Below are 12,959 nucleotides of genomic sequence, written 5' to 3'. Positions count from 1 at the left end.
AGTGAAGCTTTTTTTTTCTTCAATCAATAAAGTAGCCCATTTGTAGCTATAAGTAAAATATTAATTCACCATATGTTTATAATAATTAAAACAATAGAAATTTTCAATCACTTGTAGGGATGCGCACGAGACAAATTTGTGGCTGTCTCGTCTCGAAAATGTGCTGTAAAAGTGATGTCTCGACTCGAAAAATGTATATTTCTCTATAGGAAGAGCCGTGTCTCGGCTCGAATTTTGTCAGGAAAATCCTGTCTCGACTCGTCTGGTGCGCATCCCTAATCACTTGTAAAATCTTTCAATGTTCCATATTAACTAGAAACAAAATTTAATCTCTTCCGTAAATATTATTGTTACTGCAGTCGTGTAAAAAATGTTCTTGAAGCTTCGTGTCTACATATGTTGACAGTGTGAGAATTACAAGGGGAATGAGGGGAAAATCTCCTTTGGTTATAGCAACATGCAGTATTAGCAAAGAGGATTTCCCCCTTAACTCATTCGTAATTCGCACACTGTCAATAGATGTATACACGAAGCGTCAAGAACATTTATTACAGAACGACCGTTGTCAAGGGCGCCGATTCTTGGGGGGGAGGAGGCTGGATCCCCCAAAGCTCATGTGGTACCCATGTATTTTTATGAATGTGTATTTTTATTTATATTTTTTATTGTTACATGTATGTATTTTTTATGAATGCCCCCCCCCCTTTACAGACAAATCGGTGCCGTTGACTGTCGTAACGTAACCATAATACAACTCGTGATATCAGTATATTTACGGAATAGATTAAATTTTCTTGCTAGTTAACATGGAACATTGAAAGATTTTACAAGTGATTTGAAAATTTCTATTGTTTTATTCATTATAAACACATGGTGAATGAATATTTTACTTATAGTTACAAATGGCTACTTTATTGGTTGAAGCAAAAAACAAAACAAAAATTGACTCCAACGGGAATCGAACCCGGGACTCTTTGCATGTGTGTCGCACACTTGACTCACCCTGCCACCCCGTTACTTGGTCAACTTGTGCGTCGTACAGAATATATGGCGAGTAGAAAACTTTTTGAAGACTCTTTTTCTCCGTTATTTTTGCCCATTGCGCTCTCCCAGTTTGTAATATTAACTGTTTAAATGTGCATTAGCACCTCCCAAAAATGACCCCGAAGTTCACTTATCAAAGTTTGCCTTCTCCTTGTTAGAGAAGCTAGTGCAGTATTGTAATAACAATATCAAACTTGTATTTGCTGTATATGGAGTAAACCTGTAGCTTTAAAAAAAGGCGAAGTTCACACTTCACTCCGGTCCTTCTGCGTGAACTAGCAAGAAGAGAAAAGCATTCAGTGATAAAATAATCGAAGGTAAATTGCGTGGAAAATATGAAAATGATAAAACTCAGGATCGGTACTTCGGATCCATCCAACAACCTATGAATATATATATATATATATATATATATATATATATATATATATATATATATATATATATATATATATATATATATTATTAGTAAAACTATAATAGACAAAATATTAGGGGCTCATAGTGTGTAAAAAAATAAAAAAATAAAACATTTCATAATGTGATCTACACTAAGAAACACCTGCTTCATAACAGAATAATGTAACAAGGAAGGTACTGTACATAGAGTTGTTAACTGTCGAATGAAAAACACAATCACCAAGAATGTCTACACAACAGCTGGAAAAAGGTTTTCATTATGGTTTTACTTTCTAATATTAAACTTTGTGGAAGTTACGTTTTTACTCTCGATCGACGATAGAAGAGAATAAAACATTGTGATCGCGGAAAAAGTCTGATTCGAGATTTCAACGGATTTACACGTTTCATGTCCCTACAAGTCAAAAAAGAAAATATTTTTGGATGTCTGTCTGTCCCGATGTAAATGCGTTCACTCGTCTAGAGGTCGAACCGTTCTACGTATCCGCAGCAAATTTTAAACGTAAGGGGCCTTATGGAGAGTCGTTCTGACGCGTGATTAGTGCCATACCAAAGAGTTCGACTAACATGTTTCGTGCAGTAGGCAGGTCTTTAGTATGACGCTAATCATACGTCAAAACGACTGTGCATAAGGCGGAAGGTTCTTAAAGGATTCTCCAGAGGGGAAGAAGTTGCGAATTTTCTTCTTACCCCCTAAATTAAGGGTAGGGTTGCCAGATTTTCTAAGCAAAAGACCGGGACACCAATCTCATGCTATATATAAGATCACGGTTCCTACTAATTTGGTCAGAATCAATTAATTACCTGTATTTTCCAGGTTACTACTCACAATTTTCCAGTTCATTCTATACATAGTTACCTCAAATGAAGCCCCACAAGGGATGTACAGAGTGGGGCAAATAAAAGTGGCCCGGAGAACAGAGTTCCAAGGTACAAAGGAACACAGCAAAGGAAAGGAAATGATTCGCTAACCTGCTTGAGCAGATGTTGAAAATTACCACCATTCATCTGTTGGCACTTTTGGGCTTTGGTCAGGAAGTTGCAGAAGGCAGATCGAAGCTGGGCTGCTGGAAGTGCTGCAATCTCATCAGAAATGTTCTGCTGCAGTTCTTGAAGACTATGAGGGTTGTTGCGATACATCTTAGACTTGAGGTTGCGCCACAAAAAGTAATCGCACACGGACAGATCAGGTGGCTGTGGTGACCAGCTAGGTAACTTCCCACAGCGAACACCTTCTCATGCATTGTGAATACCATTTCCATCTGTGCTCTGCTCAACTCACACTAACACAATCTGCACTGAGATCTGAACCGGTGGTGTGCGTACACATTGTATGTGCGTCACGTAGATACATTCCTTCCATGCATACATTCACGTCTAATCGTATCCACTTCTCCGAGCCACTTTTATTTGCCTTACCCTGTATAAAGAATGTGAAAAGGTAACATAAGGAGGGCTGCCTCGTTTCCCTTATTCCGATTCTTGGTGTTTAACAGGCCCTAAATATTGCGCCAAAAATTACAACAAACTCTCCCATTTATGGTTAAAGAGATACTGCGTCATCATTTGAGTCAGAAATATTAGCTTTCGTTTTTAGATGAGACATACTAGTTCTTGCGGGTTGATTTTTTTCAATCTGAAGAACGAAAACCGGGACAAACAGGCGTCCCGAAATCCTTTTTCGGGATAGTTAATTCTTTCATTGAAAACCGGGACGACCGGCAACCCTAATTAAGGGTAGTTTACTGAAGGGGAAAATAAAAAATGGTATGTTCTCGAAGCCGGCTCTAATGTATTGGTGTAGATTTCCTATATCAATATTTTATTATTAACCCTATACTGTGGTATAAATCATTTTTCTGAGAAAAATCTGCAAAAGGTAGTTTATTCTTGTGTGTGTTTTTTTATTTTTTTTTTTCGGACAGTTTTCCCAAAAACGTGTCAGATGAGTTAGTTCATACTTCATTAATAAATATTTTATTAATAATCTGACAATGACATAACTCATTTTTCATGTAGAAATATGCGATAGGTGGTTTATTCTTAGGAGTGAGTTTCGGACGATTTTTTTCGAAAAGGTATTCAAGGTATTCGAAAAGATATTTCCTATATTTTTTCACGTTATAGAAACTACATTGTGTGCTGTTTGTGATCACATCATGGAAAAATGATTTAATTGTTAACACGAATTTTGGAATATAGTTCGTACACGTCTCGATTTAGGCCTGTGTTGTTTTTCTTTTATTGTAGGTCGTCTCTTTAGGGAATTAGGGATTTTTCCAAATTTAAGCAGAAAAATAGAGTATATCACGAGTAAATCAAGTTAAGATGATGAAACGACATATAAGCTTTTCATTACAGATGTGTGTCCAAGCGTTTACCAAAATCCTGAATTTAAGATGAGGAGTTTTTTGAACAGTGAAATTGACATTGTCTGTTTGTGATCGCATCACAGGAAAACGGTTGAACCACTTAAAATACCTTTGGAACTTACTTAATACCTACCTCAAGCTGTGTTTCTACCACGCCACTTTGATTAAAGCGTACTTTAAGATGGGTAGAATTTTTAAAAAATATATGCCAAAAGTAGTTTTTTTTTTTATCATCATACTTTTATTGAAATACGCATCCTAAGGGGGGAGTGGGTTCAAATGTCTTCAATAAATCTATTCTTTCCGTGCGAAAGACGAGCATTTCAGTTAGTATATTATTAAAAAGATGTTATATGTTATTATATTAAAAAGGCTGAACCAGCTGAAGTGAAGTTTGGACTGTTTCTTTCGTTTCATTTTATTAAAATACATCTCCTGATATATGAACTGTGTTTGTATTTTGCGTCTGACTGCTCGACAGCAACGCGGAAAGTTTTTACATTTATTTATTTAATAGCAGAAATGTTCGTTATTTGCACGGGATGAGTAGGTTTATTTGGAAAATATTTGGAAATTTTATTGAAATCTCCTTCCTCTCCTTAGGATGAGTATCTGAATCAAAGTGAACTGATGAAGACTAAACTGAACACATGTGCTATGTTCAAAAGTCACTTCAAAACAATTCAGCCGTTTTCTCCTGGTGAGACAGGCAACGTCGACATTGTGAAGAAATTTCCTCCTTTTGCCCAAAAGTGATTAATAAATAAATAAATAAATAAATAAATAAATAAATATAGAGCATGTGTCTACTCATTTTTAATGAGTTTATATACCAGGCTTCAACGTTGTAACATCAGGGGCTCGTGATATACTTTTTTAGAGTATAAAGGACCGCTTGATGGTTTTTGGCGGAAAATGAAATTTGGGATGAATTCCAAAATTGGGAGTAATCGTTTAACTTCAAGGACAGCTTCCGAAAAAATATAAACTTCCGGATTGCAAAACATGCTACGGCATAGTCCAAAAATATTACAGATTTTATAATGGAGTATATGGGAAGCTGTCACCCATTGTCGAAATATAAAGTATTACGTTCAGGGCATGCCGGTGATTACAACGCATGATGTACAATAATACCGTCTCGTCTGTAAATAATAATTGTAAAGTGAAATGGTGACCTTTCTCGTTTCCGCGTAAATGACATTGTAAAAAGTGCAAATCAACTCACTTTATATGAGACTGTTTTTGATAAAATTGTTAGGTACCTTATGTTCACCAAGGGTTTGATTCTAATGCGTAATGTACAATAATGTCCTCTGCGAATAATAGTTGCAACCCACAATAATGATCGTTCTCGTTTGAGAATATGAAATGATTGGAAATTATTAGTTTGTCTGAAGATTCAACATTGTATTCCCATTTATTTCCAATAGTTCATTTAGAATACATAACCTCTAGTTACCCTCTTCGTTTACCTGTATAACGGCTTGTAATAGCGTTTCTTAAGTTCAGTTTTACACTCAGTCAGCTATCAAGCCAATTGATTATCTTATACATAATGCGTTTATTTATTTATTTATTTACTAGCAGCGTTCACCCCGCTTCGCTGCGGTCACCCCGGAACGCAATAAACTTTGTTACTTAGATAATTTTTACTTTTTCGCTTTCAAGTGATATGATAAAAACCATAGAAGATTGCAGTAAATGTTAACATTATATCGCCTGTCATTTATGTTAACCCGCCGAGTGACACGGTCATGCGGGTTGCATATAAATACGTTTATTTTTACCTATGATGAACTAACAAAGGATTTGTACGTTATGGACACTTGAATGGTCAATTATCTCAAGACACTGGTAATTAAAAATTAAAGTGATATGATAAAAAACATCTAGGGTCCAAATCCTAATAACCCCCCAAAAATGAAAGAAATTGGTTCAGCCGTATTAGCGTGATGAGGGAACAAAGGATTTGTGCGTTCTCTTTTATATATAAGATAAGACTTCAGATGCAGCAAAAAGGCCTTTTTACACTGAACTTTAACAACAAAGGAATAAACTTAGTTTATCAAGGCTTATGTGTTAAATGTATCTCGGCTTTCGCCTGGTGGAATTGAAAAATTACCTGTTAGGATATTTGATATCGAAATTCGAACCTGGAGACTGCCGATTACGAGTAGCGAAGTCTGACCACTAACCTACGTTCATTTGGTAAATGTGATCAAACTATTTTTCTGTAAATATTTTTGTAAAGTTTTTAATATTTTCATGAAGCAAAGGGCGTGTTTTCTGCTTGGATTGAAAACTATCCCTAATATAATTCTAATCGGCAACTAATAGTTTACGTTCATTATTTCTGTTCATTTTCTAAGCATATAGCGGCATCACTCCACGCGGTCATCTTTATGCTCAGGCGTAACCACGTATGGAACCCAGTGAGTGCAATACTTAAAAAGACCAGGATAATCTGTTATTATGGACTGGGTTGCAGTTAGTCCTATCTTCAAGATTGAATTTCCTCGTATGTGATATGGCGATACTTTTTTCACAAAATTTCTTACTGCTGCGACATTTTCATCCGTAACTGTGGTGCTAGGACATCCAGAGCGAGGCTCATGAAACGATTGCGCGTGAATGGGCAGTCCTGAAAACACATTTCGAAGCGATCATGACATTGCTCTTGCGTTAAACCGTACTTAAAGTCAAAGATCATTTACGCGAAACCGTACATTCTAAGGTCAGTCACCTGTGACACTTTCATCAGACTTGGTTGGGAAACTGATGCATCTCCCATATTTCCCGAATAATATTCCATCGGATTATAATTGTCCCATTCAGCGGACAACCATCTTCCGGAACGACAGTTCCTGACCGTCGATGAGGTGATCCACACATGATATCTTCCTTGATTTACGTTTCGCTGAGTTCAACGACCGTTGGATCCATTGTATGCCTGAGCAGTGGAAATAGATGTGGTGATGGGGACCATTTCTGGTTTTCTTATGAATTTGACTTTATGTTATTGCTTTTTTTTTTTTCTGTGTACGAAATGGCGTGAAATTTCCAACTGCCAATATCGACCAAATATTTTAGTTCGGCAATAAGTATTTGGCCTTTACTTTGTTAAGCAAATGCCAAATGATTATATTTTTTGGTCTGGTTATTGTAGTCAAACCTGAAATTTCGTGCCCTGGTGTAGGGTCAAAATCTAACTTCTTTGGGTACCTAATTTATAAGAGCACCACGTGTGAAATACGTACACGAACGAAAAAAAAAAAAAAACATGTTTTAAACATTTTGAACAGTTTAAAATATATTTCAAAATCGTGTAATAACTTATTTGTTAAGACTTTTTACTCTTTACTTGCAACCAGTATTACAGATTCATCCTGTATATATTGATTAGTGCAACATTGATAACAGAAATAAAATCGTTTGACTAAAAATGGCTTTTATATAGTTTATTAAATGAATTTTATTGGCCACTTGTTGTTCAAGATGATTTTCGAAAAAAGATTAAATATTTTTGTAGTACACTGGTGATAATGCACCTTAATATATCAAATTTCGTTTTTGTAGCATCAGCGGTTTTGGAAATGACTTCTGAGTGACCTATTGGATTCAAAATGCCGACTTTGTATTTCTGTAAGCTGTCACTGATAATGCACTTTTTTTTTAACCTAATTTAATTTGTGTAACACCAGTGGTTTGTAAAGTGACTTTCGAATGACCGTTGGATTTAATATGACATTTTTTATAGTATTTGGCACAAATAATTGTATTATTATTGGAATTTTGCACACGTACATAATTTTTACTCAATTGATCACCTGAAGCTGAGTGAAATTGTAGTTGCAAAAATTTGATTGCTATTTCGGAATACTGATGCTAATAAAATTATTTTAAAAGAATACATTTCGAAAAGTGATGTTTCAAGCACACTTCATGTTGTGCTAACTTTAGAATATTTTCTGCAAGCCTGTGTATTGGTTGTTGTTTAAATCAATAATTGTATTGAAGAGAAACAATATTTGGGACATTCAGAGCACAATGGATCCAAGTCTGTTTTCAATAATGTTCAGTTTTGCTCAGCAAATGAACACTATTTCAAAACGTAATATCTTATCAGTCAAAGAGTACGAAATAAATGAAACTAAAGCCACGTGAAAGGGCGTGGGCTAGTTTCTTATGACGGCCGCTAGACAGGGGCGTCAGTGGGGCAGCCGCGCCCACCCCCACTCTGAATTTCAGAGTTTGGGGAGAGTAAGGCAGATTTAGAAACCTTTTGATAAGCAAAGTCCAACAGAACAAGTTTGAAGTCCTTACACCAAATAAGTACGGAGGAAATATAGATGATCAAAACTGGAAGGTTGCTTAGGCACAATTTCCAGAATTTTAAGCAGGCCCGAAACTCGAAAGTAGAGCCACCTTTGGAATCCTTGGGTATTAAAAAAAAGCCTATACCTCCTTGCGGTCAATGGAAATGGATTTTAACTGATCAAACTCCGCATTTATTCGGCGTAAGGACTTCAATTTTATTCTGTTGGACTTTGCTCAGCAAAAGATTTCTAAATCTGCATTACTGTCCCAAACGGGCGCTCCTCTCTAGCGGTAATCATATAAAAGCTCTAGATTGCACCTTGTCACGTAGTTTTCTTTCTTTTCGGATTCGTAGTTGCGAATATATGACGTTTTCCGTCGGTGTATTCATTTTGACACACTCTACATTTATTTAATGTAATTATGCATCATTGACTATGACATTTGGAACTTCTTTCTCACGCTGCAGCGTACATAATATCTTAAATTTATGAGCAGGGAGGGGAAAATTAGCCCTCCTATTCCCTCGTTCTAGAAATGCCCTTGTGTAGCGGTTGTCCTATGTAACACTAGCCCACACTACAGCTTTTCACGTGGTTTTTAATTCATTTATTTCGGACTCTTCGCTACGAAGATAGTATGTTTGCTGAGCAAAAATAAACCTTTTTGGAAATGGACTTGGATCCTTGTGCTCTGAACGACCCATATTTAAAAACATCTTTAAAAAGCCTTAAGTTGAAGCCAAATTTATCCTGCAACCCAAGTTTGTTCGAAACGTCTAAAATTAGTTTTTTCGGTTTACTCGAAATGATGTCCTTTTTTCTTCCCATAAAACTCATGTTAAACGATTCCAAGTTGTACGAAGATTGAGAATCAACATGTACGGTGTGTATTAACGAATGCCTGCGATATTTTAATTTCAGAACCGAAATTTAGTAAAGAGCCCTTTGTTTTCTGAATACAACACAAAAACTTGTTTCAATGATAATTCTTTTATTTATTTTTTAATATAATTTCTACAAGTAGTCCAATCTTCGACTACAACACTTTCTCGCAAGTTAACTGATAAGCATTTAAACAATACAATAGACGATAAAAAAAAAAACAAAGAAAAAAAGAGACAGAATAAATTGTGGATCACCACATTTATCTGCTGTAGCCACGAGAAATCAAAACATTCACACGGGAACATTGTTGCCACAGTCCTAGCTCTGGAATGGTCTGACAAATTAAAACAAAAAGGGATGAATTCTTTATTTTATCCGTGTAATAATTCCATGGCTCTATAACACGAAACTAAAAGAACTAAAGTTCTAGAACACTCCGCCCCCTTTCTCCAAGAGTCCAAATCAAGAAATTGCTCTTTTTAAAAATTATTTTTTAAAAAACATCCAAACAGGAAGTCCTCGAACAATTGTGGAAGTAGATGAAACTTTTCTCGCACGTAGGAAGTATAATAGAGGCCGCAAATTGAAAGGGAAAACAGTTACCATCTTCGGTATGTATTGTAAGGAAATCAAACGCTCCTCTATTTCAAAGTGACCAATAGACCAAAACGGTATTATGGCCATATGTGAGAAAATATATAAAACGAGGAAAAAATCAATCAATCAATCATGAGATGTAGGAAAAGTCTTACTGACACTGTTGAAAATGTGACAAGCATCTGTTGCATGGTGCTGAATTGGATAGAATTGTACCAACTTTTTTCACAAAAGGGGCTGAAAATGCTGTAGTGGTACCAACGGGCTGATGAATGACAAAAAGGGCTGAATTTGGTATTTGTACCAAGTGTGGCAACACAGTGGGATCACTTTTTTGTAATTTTCTTTCTCTGGCAGATTTTTTTTACAAAAATTAAAGAAAATAAAAATATGTTTAAAACGAGACTAAAAAATACACGTGTTTAAAACAAAATGTTTAAAACGTATATAAAATTTGTTTTAAACAAAATCAATTGTTTAAAACAATTTTAATCATTTGTTTTAAACATTTTGTTTTAAACAAAACAACCGTGGTACAAACTGGAAAATTTTATTCTATAAAACGTCAAAATTCAGCACCAAAAATGTCTATAGTCGGTTTTAGACGCTACCAAACCGCAAATAAAGCACGCTTCTATCGCATGCATGAAAAGTCGGCCTAATTCGCACCCAAATTTGCTCTTGAGAATTTTAGTAAATTTTATGATCTGGTAAAGAAAAGGTCACAAAATTTCATTTTGGAATTTTAGTAGACACCCTGTTCTCTTACTTATATTCATTCTCACTTCATTCCCCAAACAAATTACCACCACAAAGAGCTGCCAGAATTTCATACTTTGTCTGGCAACTTTCAGTAGTTAACTCTATTTATAAATCATGGTGGAAGTTAAAATTTCTGGCTACATATTATTTCTTCAAGTATAAAATAACAGTGTGCATAAACAATCTAAGGAACACTAAAATCCACAGATTATAAGTAAAAACTGGTACCTTACATTGCAATTATCTGTTGTTTTTCTTAACAATACAAATTTGTCTTCACCTTCCGAAGTATAATGCTCCATAGGACTATTGTGTATGCTCTCGCTATGTTTGTTTGTGTTTCGTAGTAAAATATATTTCTCGATTTCTGTATTAGTTTAAAGGTTGAAATTTCAGTAAAAATTTATACTGAAATAATAATAATAATAATAATAAAACTTAAGGACTTTTTATTTTTCAACGTCATTTTCTCATTAATCAGTATTGTCATAGGTGGAATTGAATAATTTTAATAATAAATAAGAATAAATCAAACGAAATGATAACGAGCTTAGGTAGTATATGGAAAGCCGGGTGCACAAAGGTGTTAGGAACAACAACAGGAATTCGTGTGGGCATATACTCCAGGCAGGAAACAGCAATCGAGATAATTGTGTTACCATCCAATGAACCACTATTATCAGTGTAGAAAACCCATGAAGTACTGTGGCATTTTAATTGGGAAATTCCTTTGACGGTGAATAACATGCTGTGGTATGATTCTTAACTGTGAAGGTATCATATCGATCAAAAGGATGATGATCTGCCACACATGCCCCAGAATGAAACCTCTCTTGCCAGATTTCGTTGGGAGTAGTCTCAATATACTTACTTATAATTTCAAGGTCTCCTCAGGACGCGTGTCAATAGTGATATGGTTTTCACAACGAGAGACCTTGTAGTATGATATACAGTGGCTGCCACAACTGTGGGATCGCTGCGTTATGCCTCAATACGAATGGTGCTTCTATGTATATTGAGGAATTCCTTTTTTTTTTTTTTTTCATCAGTCCTTATAATTCATTCTTGCATTCGTATGACTTTTTTCTATTAATTTCAGAATGTTCTATGTTATATACGTATATATTATTTACTGTAAGTTAAATAATTTAATTCGATAAATCGTTTGCTTTTCTTTCCAGATCTATTCCTGAAGTAGAACACGAAGCACGAGTACCGAAGAAAATTTTGAAATGCCGTGCAGTGTCCAGGGAAATAAATTTCTCATCAGTAGAACCGATGGAGAAATTTCGTTTGGAGCAGAAAATATTGTTTAAGGTTGGTGTCAATAAATATTGGGAACTAGTGAGGAATAGTTCAGTAATGAACATCGACAGTCACACTTGGAATGTTTACAGAATGATCTAAATAATAATGGTTATTTTTTGTGATTATTTTCTATTGTAAAGCAGTTTGTATAAAACATTTCATTTTTCTATACATAGTTTATTGTGTTTTTCTCTATTGAACTCAGGGTGGCCACGCATTGGGAATTCCAGGAAAAGAGGGAATTATGCGTGAATTTTTAAGGCCTTGAAAAAACCTGGAAAAGTGCGTCAATTTATTTATAGGTCCTTGAATTTTTAAATGATAAACTAAGTTACAAATTAAAGGTTTATTAACACTAATTAATATTTTAGAATATTTTACAGATACTGCATTTCTGGTTGAGGTAAATTCCCTTGTTAGATATATTAGGTACAAGGGCAAATATTTAGAATAGTCTCCTATTTTCAACGCGCAAAAAAAAAAAAAAAAATGTAAATTGATTTTGTAGTAGGTATCTATAACAAGAACTGATTATAATCAGGAAAAACATCAAAGGGTTCCCAGTGCCATGGTAAGATATTATTTCTGTTGCCAGTAGGGAATGCCAAGCATTAATTAGCCATAGGCGGGGGAAGAAACACGGAAAAGGAAATCCTGTGATTCGTCCAACCTTCACACATTTATTTTGAAGACCACAAACACCAAGTTCAGCTTCTTCATCAGGAGTGAAAAGCCCAGGAACTAACTCTGTTCCATGTTCAGCTTCCTCGTCAGGTGTGAGAAGCCCAGAAACTAGCACTGTTTCGTGTTGAGCTTCCTCGTCAGGCGTTGTCTACGATAAATCTAACTGCTATAGTAATAATATTGGATCTATCTTCACTCAAGTGCCTTCAAGAAGTATCTCTTAAACAGTGTCACTAATGCGGAAATTAAATGGTGTTTGCAGTAATTGGCACACACAAACCCTCCCCTTCTGCGAAGAAAGAGGTACAATTATTTACCTACTTATTTCCAGACACTGAAATACAGCAAAAATGCAACTGGACCGACTTAGATAGGTTATACATCATCATATTTGGACAAGCACCACATTTTAAAAGGAAACTTCTTAACATAATACACACAGTGTGCGGTAATAGTCCATTTGTTAAAAACCCCGGAAAAAGGTTAAGGATATAGAGCTAGCCAGGTTCTACAGGAATTGTCGAAGAATATTGCAGAAAATGGTCATAAAAATGCAGAAACGATT

The 12,959-nt window shown here is 35.3% G+C and overlaps 1 protein-coding gene across 1 annotated transcript in view; it reads left to right on the top strand.

Annotated features, from left to right (window-relative positions):
• PrBP (Prenyl-binding protein) overlaps nt 1-12,959 on the top strand; it is a 64,926-nt gene that overhangs the window by 32,405 nt on the left and 19,562 nt on the right. Inside the window, exon 3 of the mRNA XM_081740159.1 lies at nt 11,584-11,719. Coding sequence (XP_081596285.1) covers nt 11,584-11,719 — 136 coding nt within the window. The remainder of the gene's footprint in view (nt 1-11,583; nt 11,720-12,959) is intronic.

Source organism: Thermobia domestica, chromosome 15 (assembly GCF_964235325.1).
Source record: "Thermobia domestica chromosome 15, izTheDome1.hap1.1, whole genome shotgun sequence".
Lineage (NCBI taxonomy): Eukaryota > Metazoa > Arthropoda > Insecta > Zygentoma > Lepismatidae > Thermobia > Thermobia domestica.
Note: the sequence above shows the minus strand (reverse complement) of the source record. Positions and strands in the feature narration are given on the sequence as shown.